General features: G+C 37.2%; 1 protein-coding gene across 4 annotated transcripts in view; it reads right to left on the bottom strand.

Annotated features, from left to right (window-relative positions):
- LOC118212173 (extracellular matrix protein FRAS1-like) overlaps positions 1 to 17,710 on the bottom strand; it is an 81,389-nt gene extending 63,679 nt beyond the window's left edge. For all 4 annotated transcript variants that reach the window (XR_004762181.1, XM_035389816.1, XM_035389818.1 and 1 more), the window contains exons 1-2: positions 16,827 to 17,710; positions 14,521 to 14,552 (exon numbers count right to left, since the gene is read on the bottom strand). Coding sequence is in view for 3 of the 4 variants with exons in the window: in XM_035389816.1 (XP_035245707.1) it covers positions 14,521 to 14,552; positions 16,827 to 16,890 (96 nt within the window). In the remaining variant the exon portion in view is untranslated. The remainder of the gene's footprint in view (positions 1 to 14,520; positions 14,553 to 16,826) is intronic.
- Positions 17,711 to 21,000: the final 3,290 nt, after the last annotated feature.

Below are 21,000 nucleotides of genomic sequence, written 5' to 3'. Positions count from 1 at the left end.
CAGAATCCATCAGAATTATTATTAAAATTAAATAAAAATTATTATTAAATTATTATTAATATTATCTGTATGTTTTCCTGATTAAAACGTTAAGCAGGTCATCCATACTTTCCCCTACCTTCTCAGTCAATACAACCATACCTTTTAAAACTATGAGTGAAAAGAAGCCTGTCTTGTATTGTTTTCAAATACAAATCATCACCCTTAACCCACAGTTGGTATAGGATATATTTGACCTTTTTGTTCATAACGATTCTTGCATTCATCTCTCATATTGAGAATTTTGCAGCTACTGGAACATTTTATCTGGAGCCATGAAGTACTATCTTGTTTTTAATTCAAAATGTGTTAGCACAGGTTATGCACAGGCATGACAGATATTACACCTGTCACACTACTGCATCATCTTAATAGAAGGGACATACTCAGTAACAGGTTATCTGCATTGGCTGAGCTGTGTGCCAGGCCACTGGAGTCCCAATAAACAATTGTTTAAGCAATAAGCTCAAGACTGAAGAGCAGTCTTCCTAGAAAACTGATGATGGCAGGAAAGGTGAGCCAAGAGAGAAGGCTGCTCCTGTTTATGGTGACACTGTCTGATCAGCACTTCCAGTGTCTCAGCTACTTGGGAAGCCTGCATGACCATGGACAGTATTAGACTCACTCACAGGCAGGTTGACAGTGGTGATGATCTGCCAATCACATAGCTGATGCCCATTACCTAATTCAGGACCTACAGTATACAGGCTTTTTTGTGGTGTAATGGCTTGGACATGTATGGTTGCCACTGGAACTATAGCTCACTTGTCTTCACTGAAGATGTGACTGCTGATAGCAGCAGCAGGATGAATTCTGAAGGGTACAAAAACATCTTATTGGTTCAGATCCAACCAAATGCCTCAAAACTCTTTAAGAGCACCTTGCAGCAGAAGATAGACCACCAAACATACCGCTAAAGCAATCAAGGAGTTTTTCAGGGCCAAAAAGAGGAATGTTTTTGACTGGCCAAGTTAGTCACTCATCCAGAATCCAATTGAACATGTGTTACACTTCCTGAAGGCAAAACACCCAAGAAACAAATAGAAAGATGGCTGCAGTACAGACCTGGCAGAGCACCAGGGAACATACCCACTGCCTGGTGATGTCTGTGGGTCACAGATGAAAGGCAGTCTTTGAATGTGTAACCAAGTACTAAATATGATGACTTAATTTCAGATTATGTTGATTTGACCCATTAGTTTTCCCCCCCAAAAATGGAGGGAATAATTTAGACATACATCACCTGATACGAATGAATCAAATCTATTGTGCTGGACTACACTGCCAAAACAACAAAAACAGAGCCACTGTCTCAATACTTCTGCATTTAACTGTATGTACTTCATGGACTCAGACAGGAACAGTATCGATCTGCATGAAGATGGACACAGATATTAGCGGGAAGAGAGGCACCCTATAGATCTTTTAGCTTGAAGACAAGAAGCGTATTATATATGAAAGTGCAATGAAATATGGAGATCAATAGAGATGAAAGGTCTCTGAAGGGAGGCAGCAGGGATTTGTGTCTGTGTCAGCCTGTCACACTCCTCAGAACAGCAACAAAGCATCAAACGCAACTACCTGTCTGTCCAAAAGTCCTTCTGGGGCCTTGAAATCCTTTTTAAGGAAAATTAAAATGATATGCTCCTATACACTGAACATCACACTTCCAAGTCTTTTAAAGACTTCTATTGCTTTTAAAATGAGTTGCATCACCACTGACTTTGCTGTCGGTAAAGCACTAAGGAATAAACACAAGGACATTAACTTGGGTGACATGCAGTGGCTTACCCAGTCATTGACACTGACTGAATGTACCAATATTCGCATTGCTCTTTCCCAATAAATGACCTACAACAGACCTTGAACATCGGCACTCCATCTGGGCCATGCAGAGAAAGACTTGCTTGATGAATGGCTTTTTCATCCAAAGGCAATTTTATAACCACATATCCATGAGAGAAAAGCGCGGAAGGGAAAACATTTCATTATAGCTGTTTTGACACTGTGCAGTAAATGAAAAAATAAATATCAGACACCACTACAGTGCTGGAATAAGGCTACTAATGCTTACTAAGTTCACACGCTAGGTGGTTTTCCATGAGATTTTTGTCAGGCAGAATAAGAACTAATCACTTAAAACCTGTAACACAACTTAGCCTATATGGTGTTGGCTCTGTTACAAACGAGGGGCAAGGAGAATAAAAAGCTGGGTGATATCCAATGTCAGCCATAAAACTGTAGAGAAAGCGTAAATATACATTGAAACTTCATTCAATAATTCAAAAAGATTAGCTATCAATAAAACTATTGAAAGTTTATATACATGTCCACATATCCCTGTAACATGACCACAAAACCTGAATCAAACACTAGAATACTAACTATAGGAGAATAAACCACCTTTTGCGGTCTAGTTTTTCCTCTTTAAGCTGTTTTTATGATTACCATTGCAATGTACAAAAAACCAAAACACATCTTCTCCATCAATGACAGCTCCAAGGTTTTTCACAAAGGCAAGTTCCACAGAGCAGCATCTGGTCCGATATCAGATACTGTACATTATATCAGTACATATCCGAGGGCTCATGCTTTGAAAAGTGCACTGACACTTTAAACATCTCAGAGACATCAGAGCTGCTTTTAAGCTGCAGAGAACATGCGGGGCTATGAAAGTGCAATCTGCACTGTCCATCCCTCTACATCATGATTGGGATTTAGTTGGGGACTCCTTCATCGTCAATGAATGCATTCCTTTCTCTATCTGCATCAACCCCCACCATGAATACACTTAAATTCAGTTTAGCCACACACAGGTTCTGCTACAAACTATAATTATTTCACAATTCTGATTCTGTATGTCAAAGAACATTTTAACTGTAGTTTTTCATGTAACTGTAGGTCATAATAATATTTCAGTGACATAGAGAAATACAAACCACAGCTGAAACTTCCTACAAAGCATTGTGTTTGTATTCAGTATTCCAAAGGCCACTCATTAGGTCCTATAACAATTTCATTTTAGGGCTTAGAAAAAAGACAGTTTGTGGCAGATGGTTGGTTTGTCTTAATAATTTATAACACCAGTGACCTTTCCCATTCTCTACAGTAGATGCTCATTCTCATGGTTTCACAGCCTCATAAATGTCAACATGCAGAACAGTTCTCTCTTCAGTTCCCCTGCTATTAATGCTTTGCAGCACACTATTAAACACCAACAAGCCCAGCCACAGATTTAAAAAATGACAATTCCCCATAAAATGTATTATTTAATATCATATAATGCAGGGCAGCCTGATACTGAGAGCTATGAGGTCCCCTCACTGAGTCTGATGTACATAATGATGGCTATCATGATGGGTCACCTCTCTGATCCTTTCCATACTGCATGGAGTTTTGGAGTAAATGATCATAGGTCTCACAAGAGTCAGCGGCAGGCACAGTGATCAATAAGCCACCTCCAGCAGGCAGAAGACATATGTAGTGTCAAGTTTACCAAGCAGACATGTTGCTGTCAGTTAAAAGCCATCAATATTCAACTGCAAAGGATGGCATAGATTTATAGTGTCTAATATCCAACTTGAGGAGAAATTTCAATAAGGCAACTGGTGACACGTTTTCACATGTATTGTTAATCATATATTAAAATGTGTCTTTCTGTATTATGGGTCCAGAACTATTTTCCAGAAAGGACTGAATCTCAGAGCTCTATTTTCCGGAATCAATCTTGCACTATGCATGGGCACAGTCAAGGGCACGGCGCGTGGGCACACTGGGTGTGGCTAGTCAATGTTGGCATTTTTTGTGACCAGTGGAAAAGACATACAGCTCAAAGACTGCAGCGCACCAAGAAAAAATATAACATCAGTGGGTGTGGTACAGCTGGATTCATTAATAGCCAATCAAATGACCTCTTTTCATGCCCTTTAAGAGCCGTGCGCATTGTGCAGGGTGTACTGCAAATTTCTGTAGTCTGCAATGGGGATAACCAAAACGTGTATAAGGATATACCAATCAAATGTTTCTCACAAGACATTCTTTTGCAGGAAGTGCAGAGTTGGGCTGTCCCTTTTTTTTTTTTTTTTTTTTTCAAAAATTGAATTCAAACAAATCTCATAAAAAAAGAGATATTTGTTCTAATTTTTCTTAACAATTTCTTAAATTTGCTGCTTTAAAAATTCATGCACAGTATGCACTTTTGAACCAACTGTGTTTTGTCCTGTAAATATTGCAGATATTAACAATTTATTCAGTTATTTTCGTTGTTACAATTGTACCACACCTCTGTTACAACTGTTCTACACATACGTTACATTTGGAACATCAAACTGTGTTAGCATTTGTGAAATTGTACACAACCCATTTGTGATCTCCCCAAACATAATGTGGCTTATTGAAATTTCACACCTTTCGATCACATTATTTTTAAGTAATTCAGTAAAAAGTGATAATTGTCGGTTCCCCCCTATTTGAAATATCTTCTTATTCACAAGTGGTAACAAGCCGATTATAAAATTTCCACCAGTAAGATATGTTAGACTGCTCAATTATGTTGGTATGAACTAATATGTATATATAGGAATTTGTAATGATTATTACAAGTTTAACTCAAATGCTAATTATTTATACATTTTTGTTTTACGTTAATATAACCTATATAACATATGACATTTATTATGCCAAAAATTGTTGTTGCAAAATTTTGTATTAATCATCAAACTTTGTTTATAAATATAATCAATCCATAATTCATGCCAGTACTGTAGCTATCATTTTAACTACAGTCAAAAATGTTAAATGAAAAGATTGTTCAAGTAGCGTTTATTGTCATTCTTCTCATTACAAATGGGTGTAAGAAAACACTACAAATACCTTTATTAAGCCCAAAAAACTGCACAATAATGAACTACTATTCCCACAGACAATGGCACCATTAATGCAAATGTACCAATCCTCATGTGCTGTAGCACAATGCTTCTGACAGTCCTTTCAGAGGAGTTATTGAGGCCAATCAATATTTCAAAGGCTGTTCCATTAGCATTCACCCAAAAATAAAACACAATGAAAAAGGAGCACAATTAGCCACACTCCAAAGTCACAGCGGCAGCCCCGACAAATTTAAATTTTCCTCAAACTGTCAAACTTCCCCCAATAGTATGCACTGCTCTGCGCATTCATTTATTCTCATAAAATATATTTCAGGTGACTTGGCAGACACCTTGCCATGTGTATCCAAGTGGTGCAAGACATCCACATACTGCATGTAAACAGATGCACTTTCCCTTTATGTTTCAGTGTGCACTTTTTCTTTGGGGGGGGGGGGGGGGCGCTTTGCTGTTTCAGTGGGAAAGTAGTGTCTCTGGGCTTAATGTAGAGATTGACATCTTATCTGAATGTGCGAGTATAGGTACTCAGTTTGTATATATATAAACACAGTGTGTGTCCTGTTTCAGCTTTTGTTTGGAGTCTTTGTGAATTTCACTCAGCAAATCTGAAAGAAACTTTTATAACAACTTTCAGTATGGTCCACAGATAAATAAGCTATTTTAGTGTCTGTAGTATCACTTGCTATACTACACTTGCTAAAAAGTTGTATCTTTACCTCTGTATCTTTATCTCTTATTGCACACACATATTACACAGTGAACTGAACTCATATATGCAAATATAGTAGATGGAGATCATTTTATATGATTTAACCAACATTTTAAGAAACAAACTGCAGGTTTGTTTTGTCTACCAGGAGATCACTAATAGTTTTCCGTCTAGCATGCCTAGTAATGACAGACGCTGAACTTATCCCATTATAAACAACTTACAATCGCAGTTATCAAACAGTATCTAGTGGAGTGGGTACAATCTACACATAGTAATTTAAATGGCCAAACATTAATAAACTTGAGATATTTCAGTCAACTGATACTTTCAAATCAAAGTGAATGCAGGTGACAGAACACACAACGTATGAAATGAAATTACTATGCTAAATTAATGGAAAATCGATCATGTGCCACATTCCTACACCTAATCAAATCAAAGAAGAGAAGAAATTAGATTCTGTTGTAGTCCTACAGAATATGAACAACTTAAACGCTTAACTGGAACTGTGGAAGTGGCGCAATTGCCCTGTACTGACCTTAAAGCAACTCTCTCAAAGCATTTCAAACCCAGGCCACATCTCAGCAAAGACCATTTCACATTCTACCACTGAAACTAACCCCAGGGGGAGAGCACCAAATTAAAGCCTTGCCTTTTAACAACTGCCAAGAACCTGTGATTTTGGCCAGTTTCTATTAAATGTCCTCCTGGATCAATTCACCCACAGGTGAAATAACCAACCCTTTTTTCCAACCTAGTACTAAGGGATCCAAGTGCCCGCAGAGTATGAGGAGAAGTACTGGACCCTGCAGTGAGAAACTGGCATTTATTCAGAGAAATTGGCTGTATTAGAAAACTAAAGTCATGCCTTCATTGAGAACATGAAGAGGTGACAGCAACAAGGCAGGAGCCGTATCTTGTCCATCTGTAGTCACTGCAGGTCAGTGAAATAGATGAAAGAAGGGAGAAAGGACACTACAGGATATTAGGAAAGGGCCAAGATTTAGTTGTTGCAACCTTCATTAAATAAGTAAATATGAATGCACCAGAATGGTGTGTGCCAAATCAGCTCCAGGGGATCCACTGGTTCTGTTATGATGTGGGGGGCATTTTCCTGGCATGGTTTGGATCCACTTGTACCCTTAGAGGTAATGGTCGCTGCAAATCAATACAAAGTGTGATCACCTTTGTCCTGTGATGGAATATTTCTATCCTAATGGGAGTGGCCTCTTCCAGGATGACAATGCCCCCATCCATTACATTACATTACATTACAGGCATTTGGCAGACGCTCTTATCCAGAGCGACGTACAACAAAGTGTATAACCATAACCAGGAACAAGTATGACGAAACCCCTAGAGAGAAGTACCGGTCCAAGTACAGGGAACAACCGCATAGTTCAACCTGGACCCTGGTGGTTAAACTGATTAACACTAACAACGAGAACGGCAACAACGCAATCTATGGAAAAATAAAAATAAATAAAAATACAAATAGTCGTTAAGACTGGCGCATCAACTAAGTCACCTATTAAACAGCTGCCTAGTTACAACCCTAAGTTTAGTCATTTACAGGGGGGGAAGGGATGGGGAGAGGTGCAGCCTGAAGAGGTGGGTCTTCAGTCGTCGTTTGAAACGACACAAGGGCACAAGGGGCCACTGAATGGTTTTATGAGTATGAAATCATAAAATTATGGCCTTTGCAGTCACAAAATCTCAACCCAACACCTATGGGAGGTTTTTGACCAACAATTTAGACAGCGCTCTCCACCACCATCATTAAAACACCAAATTAGGGAATATCTTTTGGAAGAATGGTGCTCCATCCCTATAGTAGAGTCCCAGAGACTTGTAGAACCTATGTCAAAGCACATTGAAGCTATTCTGGAGGCTCATGGTGAATAGCTTCAATGTTTCAAAGTACACCTTACTAAGACATGTTGGTTTTTCCTATAATTTGTCACTCGTCTTTATGTCCTTAATGGTCTTGCATGGCCTAACATCAGTCATACAACAGAATTCATTGGGAATATCCTTAGGGAGCCTTTAGTACCTTACAGAAAATGCTGATGAGTACATATATACTATACTCCATTAAGTTTTGTATTTATAGATGCCAAAGTGATTTGCACAGGGTGAAACTCTGAAATATATAACACAGCCCTGTCACTTTGTGAATGTACACCAGTAAAGTACAGAACATGCGAACAGTCTGGCCATCAACCAGCATAAATCGGAGTCAGAGGCAGAGTCAAAGGACACTTCCTTTCAAAAGAACAAAACAAAAACCCTGCTTGCATTTCTTTGTTGCTATATCCAGTTTGAAGTTACACACTCCAAAAAAACATCACATCACATCAATAAGCCAAAATAAAGAGACTGTTTTAAGGCTTCAATTTCTTAATGCAATAGCAAACCCTCCTTTGAAAATAGCGTACCACAATAGACAATTTTTCTGTTCTCTTTGTACCACATACTTTAGCCAGGCATTTTCTCATGAAAAGAATTATGTGAAACAGGCTCCTAAGAGAACTTCTTAAGAGAAAGTGGCTTGGAAGGAGTAATGCCCATGTCCCTACATACAACAAAGTAGAGCTTATTTCTAAGAGGTGACAGAATATCACAAAAAAGTGTAGCCAAGTTACACTAGAAGTATGGCAGTGCACTGTTCTTTCCAGGCAATATTTCAAGCCTAAATCCATAACAAAGAGTACATTTAAACTTGCTGGCATTTCTCTTGAGGACTCATGTGCTGTGCAAACAGACAATAATGAAAATGCACCATGCCACAGCCGCGACAGTCTCTTCATGGTTCATTGACTCTCCTCAATTCTTTGCCTTAGTTATTCAACAATGACATTTGTTCACAAAGACCTGACATTACAGCCCCCTGCTATATAATTGGCTCCAGAAACTGGGACAGGTATATTTCCTCTCCGCATTCTGTCCCCTGCATATTCCACAGGGGCTGGGTCATAGGACAACGCAGTGGATGCAGGCACAGCATTTAAGCTCATGCGTGTAACTGTGGCACATTCGCGCGGCAGATTGATGATTCCTGTGCCGCTGAGCCCCACTGCAGGCCGGGCGTCCACCCTGTTGACTCAAATGTGGAGCAACGCCGTTTCCAGTGGGCAGATAAATAATGTCTCTGTGTTCACAGATGAATGGGAGGCCAAGGGTTGACAGATGTAATTACCCACTTCTTTTGTGCCATATTTGGGGCACATTTGTGGCATCTCTCCACAAGGTACAGTGCTTTTTGCAGCATTTCATTCTTCTCCAAGTATTCACCTGCTCCACTCCTCTACACTGAGTGGTCCAATTTCTCGTGTGAATAGTTCCTCTGAGGACAAGAGCTGTTCTTTAATTTGTCGCAAATTCAGTTTATTGAAGTTAATTGAGGCTACCAAGGTAATGTAGCTCATATCATCACAGACAGCTCATAGCTATTTCATGGGTAAATGTTGTTTCATAAATAAAATTCACAAAATGCAATAATCATTTAATGAGGCACGGATGTACTGCATGCACATTGGGTGCTCTGTGTCTTCCCACTCTGGATTACAGTCTAAGTGGAGAACAAAAGTTGAACAGAATGCCCTTTCTCCATTGAATCAGGCTTGGAGAGTCAATATAGTGAATTTAGTTGAGAGTAAAATCTGAGGCTTTTTTCATAGAAGTTTGCCCATAAACTTAACAAGGCTACTGACAGAGTAGAAAAGAGTAGAGCTTTTTATGGTCAATGAAAAAGTGTCTCTGCACTATTTCTTAAACTTCCACATCAATTGTATAAAATATAATGTGAATTTCTGTTCTGCTGTTCCAGAATCTTCTCACTAACATAAGATTCACAGCGGTCCATCTCTTCCATCAACCTGTGCAGTGATTTTTAACCCTTTGTCTCCACTGTGGGAGAGAACATCATGCTAGGTCATAAGCCAGTGGTCACTTCATAACCCTGCAACAATCCCCAGCTGCTAGCACACAGATTGTGTCCCTCAAATGGGAAATATCAAGTTCAAAACTGTGCATGGTGTTATTAAAAAGATAATGCACTTTGCAGTTGGCACCACAACTTAAACGAAGTAATGAAAATACGTACCTAGGGTCTAATTGAAATGATGTCTTCGATACTTAGCGCATGCTTCAGTGCACATAAATTACAGCACTCTCGCTAGCCTTAAGGTGCAGAAACTATTTTCTCCTGGTTTCAATTTCATCCACTGTCTTTACAGCCTTAACAACAGTTCAATCACTTCAATCATTTTTTTAAACACCGCTATGGTAAACAAAAGTTATTATTTCAGTTGAATTGTGAGTCAGAAAGTTTCTGCTGGAAACACGCGCTCTATTTTTTATTTATATTAAATTAAGCCAGTATAAGTAAAACAAAAAATAGAGGCAAATGAGGAAGCTATTAAAGACACACAGGTTCAATATGGCAGTCTTCATCTAGTTTTTTTATTTTTTATTTTTTTTTATCTATGGTGCCCCCTACATGTACCACAGTAGTTAAAATTTGGTAGAAATCCTGCTACATCTTCCTTCACACCTTATAAAGAGTAGCTGTCATGCACCAACAAGTGTAAATCACAGATTCATTGATTATAGCTTCAACAATGAAGATGAATGTGAAAACCATCTCACCCATCACCCATCATGCTTGTAAAAATGATTTATAACAGTTTATAATGTACAAATGGAGAAATGGGAGGTACAGCTCATTGTCTTATCTTGTTGTGATTCTTGTAGTGCTGTATCAGAATGATGAAAAAATGCAGTCTGCACACAGATTATTATTAATATCCATATATTATAGGTTCCATTAGTAAACCTTATTGCTTGGAGTATTTCTATCACATGTATATTTATTTACAGTTGGCTGTATCCAACCCAAGAATGCAATATATGAAACATATACAGTATGACTGATAAGATGAATTTAATTGTTATTTCACATTCTGATGTAACATCAGAATGAGCTTGCCTTCCCAGCCAAGCAGTCATTGGACTCATAATTATGACCAGCAGTTTCCAGCCCAGCTACTCTGATGAAGACACATCGACAAGATAAATTTAATGTCCAAACACCTTCATCTAATAAATCCATCACTCTTCTACAGTCAGTTCAGGATAGAATAGAGCCACAGTTGTTTAAAATCAAGGCTTGTCTGAACATCTGTATTTCAAGTAAACCATCTGAGCAGAAAGCTAGAGCCCAGCTGAGTGTGTGATGCGTGCCTCTTGGCCACAAGAAGAAAAAGGCACAGCTTGCATTGCAGTGGCTAATTTTACATCCTCTCTGGGGACCCAGTGAGAAAGAAAGCTTCAAAAATGGTACAGCACATTGTGTATCATCTTTCCATTTCATCTGCAGTGCAGGGAAGTATTTGACAGAATTTAAAGTGAAGTATGAATGTATGTGTGCGTTTGCACGCGCACACACACACACACACACACACTGCAATCCATTAATTAGGAAATTTGGGGGGCATGGAGGTGGAGCCACTTGGGACGAGTGATCATTCTGCAGATTTGATATATTTTGCAAATTAAGAGGGCTACCTCTAAGTCCAAATGTATAATATTAGGCATGCCAACTTTAACAAGATGTGATGCAACTTCTTGCCTGTAAGAATGTGAATTGTGGGGAAGGTTAAAAAGGGTTATTCTTGATGCACAATATACATTCATTCCAAGGGTAAGGAATGTAAGTTTTTTTTTTTTTTAAAAGCAGTCCCTCCAGTGGATGAATAAAGTTATACGAGAGTATGAGAAAAAAGAATAAACTTCATGAGATATATAAAAGCAACAATACTAAAGGTTATAATGCTGAATATTGTAATATGTGTGCTAAGGTTAAAAAAGAACGTCGCTAAAAGGATCTTTGAACGGCAAATTCCCAAAGATGCAAAAAGTAATCTTAAATGTTTTTTTCAATGCTGCAGTAGGAAGAGAAAAGTTAAGGGGGAGGTTAACTGCATTATGAACAAAGAAGGAGAATTAATTTATAAGAATAAGGATATTGCTGCCTTCAATAGTTACCTTGTTGCATATTCAGTACTCATAATGTCTAAGCAGATATTGAGATTTGGGATAAAGAAGTACTAGATCATTTGCATAAACTACAGATAAATAAGGCAACTAGTCCTGGTGGCATATACCCAATGGTACTCAAAGACTTCATCTTTAAACGTCTGGGAGGCATTTTTAGGCAGTCTTTAGAAACTGGAGAAATGCCGGGGAACAAGGTCATATAATATCAATATATAAGAGAGGGGACCGTACTGATCCAGGAAACTACAGGCCTGTCAGTTTAATTTGCACCACATGTAAAATACTGGAATATATCATTAGAGACTAGTTAGAATTGTTTCTTGAAAATAATAACATCCTAAGGGATAGCCAACATGGTTTTTGCAAGGGAAGGTCATGTCTTACAAATCTTTTGGCATTCTTTAAAAAAGCTACAGGGTGCTTTGATTGTAGAAAGGCTTATGCTATTATATAGATTTCCAAAAAGCATTTCATAAGGTACCACATGATATACTCATTATCAAAATGAAGACAGTAGGAATTACTGGAGGTATTTCAGAGTAGGTTCGGAACTGGCTACAGGGTAGAACACAAAGAATAGTAGTAGGAGGGATCTGAAGAAGCCCACAAGGATTGGTGCTGGGATGACTAAACTTCCTAATTTATATAAATATATATATAAATTAGTTAAATTTACAAACGATACAAAACTGGAAGATTCAGCTAACAGTTTGGAATCTACTAAAGTAATCCAAGGAGATTTAAACAGATTCTACAAGTGGGCGAAAACCTAGCAAATGAAATTCAATACAGCTAAATGTAAAGTATGTGCATAACCTGAGCACTAGGCATATTTTAGTGATAGGAAAATGGCAAGCATTGTTGGGCTAAATGGCCTGTTCTCATTATGTTATGTTATGAATTGTAACAAGCTGTTAATTGTTCTTAAGATACTTGAAATGTTGATTAAGAGAACACTTACACTCTTAAGGTCACATTATGTTAGAAATATTTATGCATGACACGAAGATTCTCATATTCATGTGCCAGTACATTTAATCAGTCAGTTACGTGCTACATGGCTAATTACTCCTTCAGAAACAGGTCTTTGAAATTGTTTAATTCATATACTGATATAACTGCTGTAAGTGTAGACACGTGACCACTGGAACAAAAAAATATTTGTGACAAAGCATGCAATCAATCAAACTGAAATAGCTAGTTTCAAGAAAAAAGGGATTGTTCACATTCTGGAGTTTCTTGCAAAATATTTTTTAGTACTGGTGTTTTTTTATTTTTTATTTTAGATACATACTGTACACTTACTGGGTTCTCGTGCCAGCTGCACAGTGGTCAGTACAGGGTAATCAATGGGTTTGTGTTTTAAAGCAAGAAAATGCACTTCAAGTAATCCCAAAACAGCTTGCATAGTGACATTATGTCTCCAGAGATTGTACCTTGTTCTCTCTGAAGTGCAGATTAATCAAGAAACCCATACCACACACAGGGAAGCCAGAATGAGTTGCAGTCACTGATTGACATTCTCTGCCATTATCTGCAATAATCCAAGCTCTGGAAATGTACTTATGGAAAATAAACACACTGTTTTCAGTCACAGATCCAATTTACACTTTAAACAAGAACATCTGTCAGTCACTTTATTTAAACCTTGTTTTTGCAAGTGCACATTCTTCCGTGTTAGAAGTTGCTTTCCGAATAAAACCTGACAGACAATTTAATGATCAGTGGCCAGAAATTGTTCGTTCATATAAAGCAGTGCCATTGTAAAGAGTATGCCTTGTTGAAAAGGTTTAAAACTACCAAAATGAAGAGAAGTGAAAGTGTACATTTTTAATGTGGTGCTTCTGAGTGCTTTTAGGATTCCCACAGAGTACAAATTTTAAGTTGAGTATTACACCACTGACCTGTGGACAACTGTAAAAGGTTTTTTGGTTTTTCAGACTGAAATGCCAGTAACTCATCAAGTTAACCATGCATTTTACATTATTATTATTATTATTATTATTATTATTATCATCATCATCATCAACATTTTTAACATTTTCTAATAATAATTATTAGTGATGGTCCTGTTAAGAAAAGAAAAATAAACCAATATTTACAAGGGTTCTACATTTGTACAATTGTAGTACTTTTATCATAATAGCAGTTACTGGCATCAACTAAAATTTTGATATTGGTGATATTTGATATCTCCAAATGCAACCTATTTTGATTTCATGCTTGGACAAAGTCATTCATTCCTGAAACACTGAATCTGTTTTTTTCACATAACCATATCAACATACAAGGGAAACTGCTCATCTACAAAAACTACTTCAGAACACGTAGTCGCTAAACAGTGCTTGCCTGGAGACTTCATTAGTCACCATTGACATAGCTACAGCATGCAATGGACAGTTCTACATCTCAATCCACTGCTGATTACATTAAAATAGATTAGTCACAGTCTTTCAAAGGAATGCTAAACAGTAATCAAGCCACTGGTGTCCCCCACTGATCTGTTAAATAACATGTTCCAGCATAGGATCCATTAACATTCACAAAGTCAGCAAGAGTGCATTATTTATGACACACATCTATTCACACAGATCTCAAGCCACTGCTTTGTAATAATCCTGATTGATGCCCCATGAAGTCATCAACCAACACCTTCTGCAATTGTGTAATGATGTTACACCTGTGCATTATTTATGATCCAGGAACCTACTGTAGGCTGAATGAATGACCTAAACTCATAGGAAGGACAGGCTGTGAGCACAAGCACAATTGGTGTGCTTATTAAATGAAATGACAGATAAAAAATATTTTTTACAAACCTACCTCAAACAGGGATCCCTGATAGAGACATGCTCCTGTAAGGGTAATAAAATTTTGTATTAATTGAAGCATGTCATTAGGGAAAGTGAAAAAGTCATTTGTTCATACTGTATGGAACAGCAAAGCATAGCGGTGGGCTGAAAGCAGGACTACTCAATTTGGGCATGGCCACGTGGAAACAGAGCACATTGTGTGTCATTAAAAAGGAATGAATGAAGTGGTTTACACATATGGGGCATTCGTTAGCAATGCTGGTCTATAAGTGCAAAGGCTTGGGAAAATACCTTGAATATTAGGATGTGGGAAAACAGTGCCCTGCTCTTTTTTCTCTTATCGTATGGCACAATGAAGTTTTATATCAGTTACTAAATTAAAACTAACCTTTCGTTTCTGGTGCACAATATATATATAATTTAGATTATGATCATCATTTCATATGCACGTGGAATATGATGCATGCAGCCCTTGTGCCTCACATTGGCCGCACCTACTCTTCCCATTGCTTCTCAGGTGTTCCACTGTCTTCAGCTTGGAACAATCTTTGATTTGATTTTTTATATTGCCTGAGGTGTTAGTAACGATATTGGAATACACAGAAATAAAGCTTAAAAGGTTTTAGCAACTGATCCATATTTGGATTACCAGGTGATTTTGAGATCTACCCAGATAATATCAATTATCAATTGTGAACTGGTGTAGAATAAGTTGTCTATCCCTGACTTGAAGCTTTGACACATTAATACATCATTTTAATAATATTTGTGGCATTCTCATTCTTATGGCTTTAATTTCATACTTCAGAATACGCCTCAGGTTTACTCAGCGGCAAAATACAATTCAGTGCTTGTTGAGGTACAAGGACTGTAGGCAAATGGCTGCAGGCGATGCACCCTCGAGCAAGGTACTGAACCTCACAATGTAAAGTAAATACAGTAAATACTCACAATGAAAATGGATAATGGAAATTGTGAGCTATATAAGTGGCACTGGATAGGGGTCCTTCCAACAAATGAATTACAGTGGATAGTGGACAATATTCAGTCAACCTTTTTTCAGCAATTATTGTTCTGAAAACAGTGTCAAGTCACCCATGAGTATACAACAATATATCAAACTAAATCAAAGTCCGTTTTATTCATCCTAATTTAAATGCGAGTCATTCTATTGCAAAAATAGAGCTGCTTTAGAATTTGTCACGCTCTAATCATGTGCAAACAGCACTAATCTGCCACGGATATACATTATATTGGTGGTATAAGAAAACGCACTTGCTTCAATGTTTTCATATTGCACAAACATATGCTTTATGAGGATGCTATATTTGCGACAGTTTAAACAAACAGTGTAACCTATAAATTGAAAGCATTTCTACATGACCAAAAGCACTCTATCACACCCTCAACACACAAACCATATACGGAAACATGGAAGCATCCCATTTCACTGGGATGTGGTTTGTTTCATTTCTGTCAAACCTATTGGTCAAAGTTTAGATGACACTTGTCATCATTTAGACAACAATCATTTTACAATCAGGCAGTTATAAATCATGTTTTCATTACGTGTGTGAGTAATCTGGCAATTCTCGTTCAAACCGTTTCGTTAAATTAACAGTAGGCTAGCAATATTTTACTACCGCTTCCTGCGCAATCCCAAGCAATGTACGAACATCAAAGAAGCCTCAATGTCCTCTTATCAAGTATGTTCAAGTTTCATTCAGCTTAATTTGTAATACCATAATTAACACAACAACGGTTATTTCGAATAGCTACACATGTCTGAGTTTATTTTTTATTTATCTATAGGCTACTTAACAGTGCTTGATACAAAAGGGCGAGCATAGCGAATTGCTTAACAACTCACCAGGTACCACCTTTAGCCTGTTTTCCCCATTGCTGTCAATATGTAGGCTACAGCCCATGTTGAAGTAAGATATAGGCTACAGTCACGAGATTTAAAAAAATGGTCCACGCCTGACTGGACCATTTTATATTTAACGAAACAATTTCAAATAATTTATGAAGTTTACAAACTGTCGTCTCGATATGCCCACCAAATGCATCCGTGGATGTTAAATTCTAAATAGGTGGTTAATTGTGGTGTCATAAATCCTATCTATGGTTCTCCTAACACATTTTTTTAATGAACACGCAACTGAAGATCCTTCTGCAAGGGTAAAATATCACGAATTTAACACATGACGCATAGTGTCTAGTTTTTGTTATAAGGAAACTTTGCCTATCTAAGAATTCTAGCTAGGAAACTAAAGATAACCAGCATGTGAAGTGCATGCGATCGAAGCGACCCACCGTCTATTCCTCGTGGGATGTTGACTATTCCAGCCAGAAATATCCATATACTTGTAAAGCCCATGGTTGTCAACAGAAACACATCCAATAGCGATAAACTACGCTTTATTTCAAAGGCAAATTATCATTAACACGATATGAATCCACATTTCGCCCGTTGTAATTGTATTTTCTGCACAGTTAACTTAATACGCAATACAAGATGTAGCTATAGTTTAGGCTACTCAGACTTCTTCGCAAGTTTCATATTCAAAGAATGGCAGGTAGCCAGCGAGGATCCACTCAGCGAAAACGATGCCTTCCAAATAGCAGTCCTATTGATTCTTGTCGACACCAGCAGAAACTCTAAAACTGAATACATCTCTCCAGGTTAGAGATGATTGCAATTTTATGAGTCGTGCTGCACTCCGGCCAAAAGCAAAGCACCGTTTCGTTTATATTAACTGGCTCTGTAAACATATTTACGTTGCGCTGTCTTTTGCGGTTTATAAACTATTCATAGGTATCTGCAGATGGAACCTAACACAGAATAAGGCGCACCAGATCAGGAGACTCTTGCCGTTCGAAAAAAAATTAACATCTTTCAGATAAGAAAATTCGGCGTTCTCAAACACTTTTTCAGAGTAACGTGTATATTATAAGCCACGATTGGACAGATAGATACAGCTGCAGAATACAAAGTATAATCTCAATGCGTGTTGCTCGCAACTATGCGATTTCTGCTTTTTGAAGAACTTCAAACGCCAGTCAATAAAACTGCCAAGAAACTGACCAACTCTATAAATAGTCCCTAATCCCCATGCATGGCCTTGGCACGTACTACATCGGTCCTGTAAGTAGGTGTTTTTGGTAGGCTGTGGGTAAGAGCTACCCTTGTAAGTGTGTTGATGCCGGGAGCTTGTTCTGACGTCGCTTACAGTCACGTGAATGCAAACTCTGCTGATGGCTACTTTAGTAAGTACGTGGGGAGAGTCGGTATAAATGTAACGCATCATACATGTAACACGGTAAATAACTTTTTGTACAATTGCTGCTAAAGAAGCCATTTTTGGCCTGTACACGCGCAGTTCACTCCTCCACTGTGTGCCAAAAGAACAGAGCAATTCGACAATCTTCTTGGAAATATTTATAATATTTATTGTTTTGAGCGAGGTAAGTAAAAATCTGTTCCAGAAGTCATTTTCGGATATAAGGCATTGTTTTTTATTTAGAATAACTCAAATCATACACTGTTTTAAGCAATCACCTGTCCTGTAAAAGTTAGTATGGTTTTCTGGGTCCATTTTAGCAGGTATTGTTTACCAGATGACCAAGAAACATGATGTCCCTGTGTGTATAAATGTAACAGCTGTTACAATTATGCCATCTCTGAGTTGCTATAACAAACAATATGCTTTTTTGCTGTTATATGTTTACTGAATGGAATGGATGCCATCTACAGAGAAAAAGAAAGGGTTGGCATCCAGAGGTCTTCAGGAGGGCTTCAGATTTGGGGATTAGGGACACATTATATTACATTACATTTATTTTGGAAGACGCTTTTATCCAAAACGACGTATAATAAGTGCATACCAAAGGTCATTGGAACAACTACAAAACACATGTCCGATAAGGTACAATACTCATTTTGTACAGTTAGTTGTTGAAAACCACCTACATGTAGTGTCCTTTTGGGAAGACCGTAGGCATTTTAAATGGTGTTTAATTTTTGTTAAAGAAATTAATTGTACTCATCATGTGTTTGACTTTTAAGTTATTTCAGTGTTTAATGTTAAATGTGTTCAGCTAATTTGCTTGCTGCATTGACATGACATCATCTTCTGGATGCTCCAAGTGATTTATGGAAAAGAAACAGCCGCTTGGTGACAGGCATTTATAATAAGCACATGTCAGCTTGGTCTGTATAGTATAGTAGGCTGTTTGCTTTAAAAAAAAAAAAAAAAGCTTGCCTGGGTGTTCAGAAACAAACAAATGCAGCTTTCCTTGTTGATCTGGATGTTAGTACAACTCACTTCACGATAAGTTACAAATCTGTTTGTAACACAGTGTTTTTTTTTCACAAATAAAGCCCTATGCTTCATAATCTGAGGATGTGGCTATCTCACATTGCCATTGGAAATGTGTTTCCCTGAGAAACAATAGGTTTTGTGGAAAAAGATTCCAATACGCACATTATAGGGTGTATTCATTTACTGTTACAATTATTCCACCCCACTGTTACAATTATACCGACTAGATTGCATGAATATAACATCAGATTGCTTGTACTTCAGTTTAAATTGTATCTGACTTGATTAAGTTATGGACATAACTGAAATGGATAATGAATACTGACATATCAAAGCTGTTTCAGTAAATGAGCAAAATGCAAAAACTGTTACATTTATATTGACTCTCCCTTACTTTCAATATAACAATAGGCTATATCATTCTATACCTGGCAGAAGACTGTAAAATAACTTTGTTCCTTGTACCAACATCTAAGTTTTACCCTGGATTTTATGGGGTGCCTTTGGTAGAAACAAACAGAGTGGCATCAAAATCCAGTCATTAATGCAATTGCTTTACTTTTGGGTATTTTTTTACAGAAAAATACTATTTGAAATGACCAATTGAATCTATGAGGTAAACACAAGGACATAAATTCCCTGGAGTAGAACTTGACTTGTGGTTAAAATGGAAAAACGTTCTTAGTTTAGGTGCACAAGTGTAGAATATCAAAGTTAAAGTGTACTCCTCAGTGTTTTGTATTTTCAGTCGATTCTACATCAGCAAAACTGTTCTACTTCTAGTCATAGATTTGATTGGTATAGCCCATCTGGACACAAAAGAAAGAAATACAAATTCAGATCACTGATATGTAAAGGTACACTACAAAACCTGCTAGTGAGAAAATGCATATTTTTGTTGCAAAGAGTATTACCATCCCTCTCTGAAATGTGTAGGCCTACACATAAACTCACTCTCCTCAAAACTCAGTATGTTATCATTGCATAAAACATTGCGGTGTTCATGTCCATGTGCACTTCAACTGAAATAACAAGTGTATAGACTGCCATCAAGTGTGGCATGTGAGCATTACAGTATGTAATAGAATGCCCATTTCTGTATTTGTGTGAGGTGTTTGAAGAAATTAGTAAGGGATAATGATCGAGAGGCTGTGAGGTAGTAAATTGCTCAAGGCAAAGCAGAGCGCAATTTTCTTCTGCTAAGGGCATTCATACTGCATAATGCACAGCCCCAAGGTCATAATCCTGCTTATGCAATGGTTTAACAACCAAAAGCATAATAATAATCAAAACATTTGTTTGAAAATATGTGATCCATTGAAATATTCTTAACCCTCAGTTTTATAAATACTTGGAAATCATGAGCTACTTAATGAAAAGTCTAAATAAGAATAAAAAATTACAACATATCCACTCACTTTTGCTGCACATGATAAAATAATATCAAGTTACTGAGGTTAAAAACCTTATAAGGCAATTGATATCAAATTCTGCAGAAGGATCATGTCAAGGAAGAAAATAAGGCAAAAAACAAATGAGAAGAAGAACTAAGAATGTGTGTTACTGAAGATGAGTGGGTGTATTCAAAATTACTAGTTCTTTATATTGGCAAATATATGCCTAGAAAGTCCAAACACGTCATTAAAAGACACCAGTGACAGTCAAAATACTGTATGTCAATGGAATGACTCCAAAATTACACAATAGCTCACCACACACAAATAGTCTACTCCTGAGAGATTTTTAAAATATTTTGGACAGAAATATTCTGAAACAATGGGGGAAAAAAATCAAAAAGCACCTTTTTTCAAGCAGAACACTTTCTTCTTGGTAAATATCCAAACAAACTCACCTCATAAAATTATAAATATCTTTTCAGAATACTAAGAATCACTGCTCTCAGACAAATAACAAGAAAATGGTTGAAAATATTAGCACCAAAAGCAAGTAAATGAAAAGAAACAATAATGGAAATATTTGTAATAGAGAAAATCTCAAGTGATATAATACCTCTCAACGACTTAGTATTGTAACTGATCTATGCATTGAATATTTTACGTTGTAATGTATGCATGTTTATATGTATGTGTTTATATGGGAATGCATATACACATGTATAATTACCTTTACTGTAATGGTTATTGTTTCTTTACTTTTTTATATTA

The sequence above is a fragment of the Anguilla anguilla genome, chromosome 14, assembly GCF_013347855.1.
Source record: "Anguilla anguilla isolate fAngAng1 chromosome 14, fAngAng1.pri, whole genome shotgun sequence".
Classification (NCBI taxonomy): Eukaryota; Metazoa; Chordata; class Actinopteri; order Anguilliformes; family Anguillidae; genus Anguilla; species Anguilla anguilla.
Note: the sequence above shows the minus strand (reverse complement) of the source record. Positions and strands in the feature narration are given on the sequence as shown.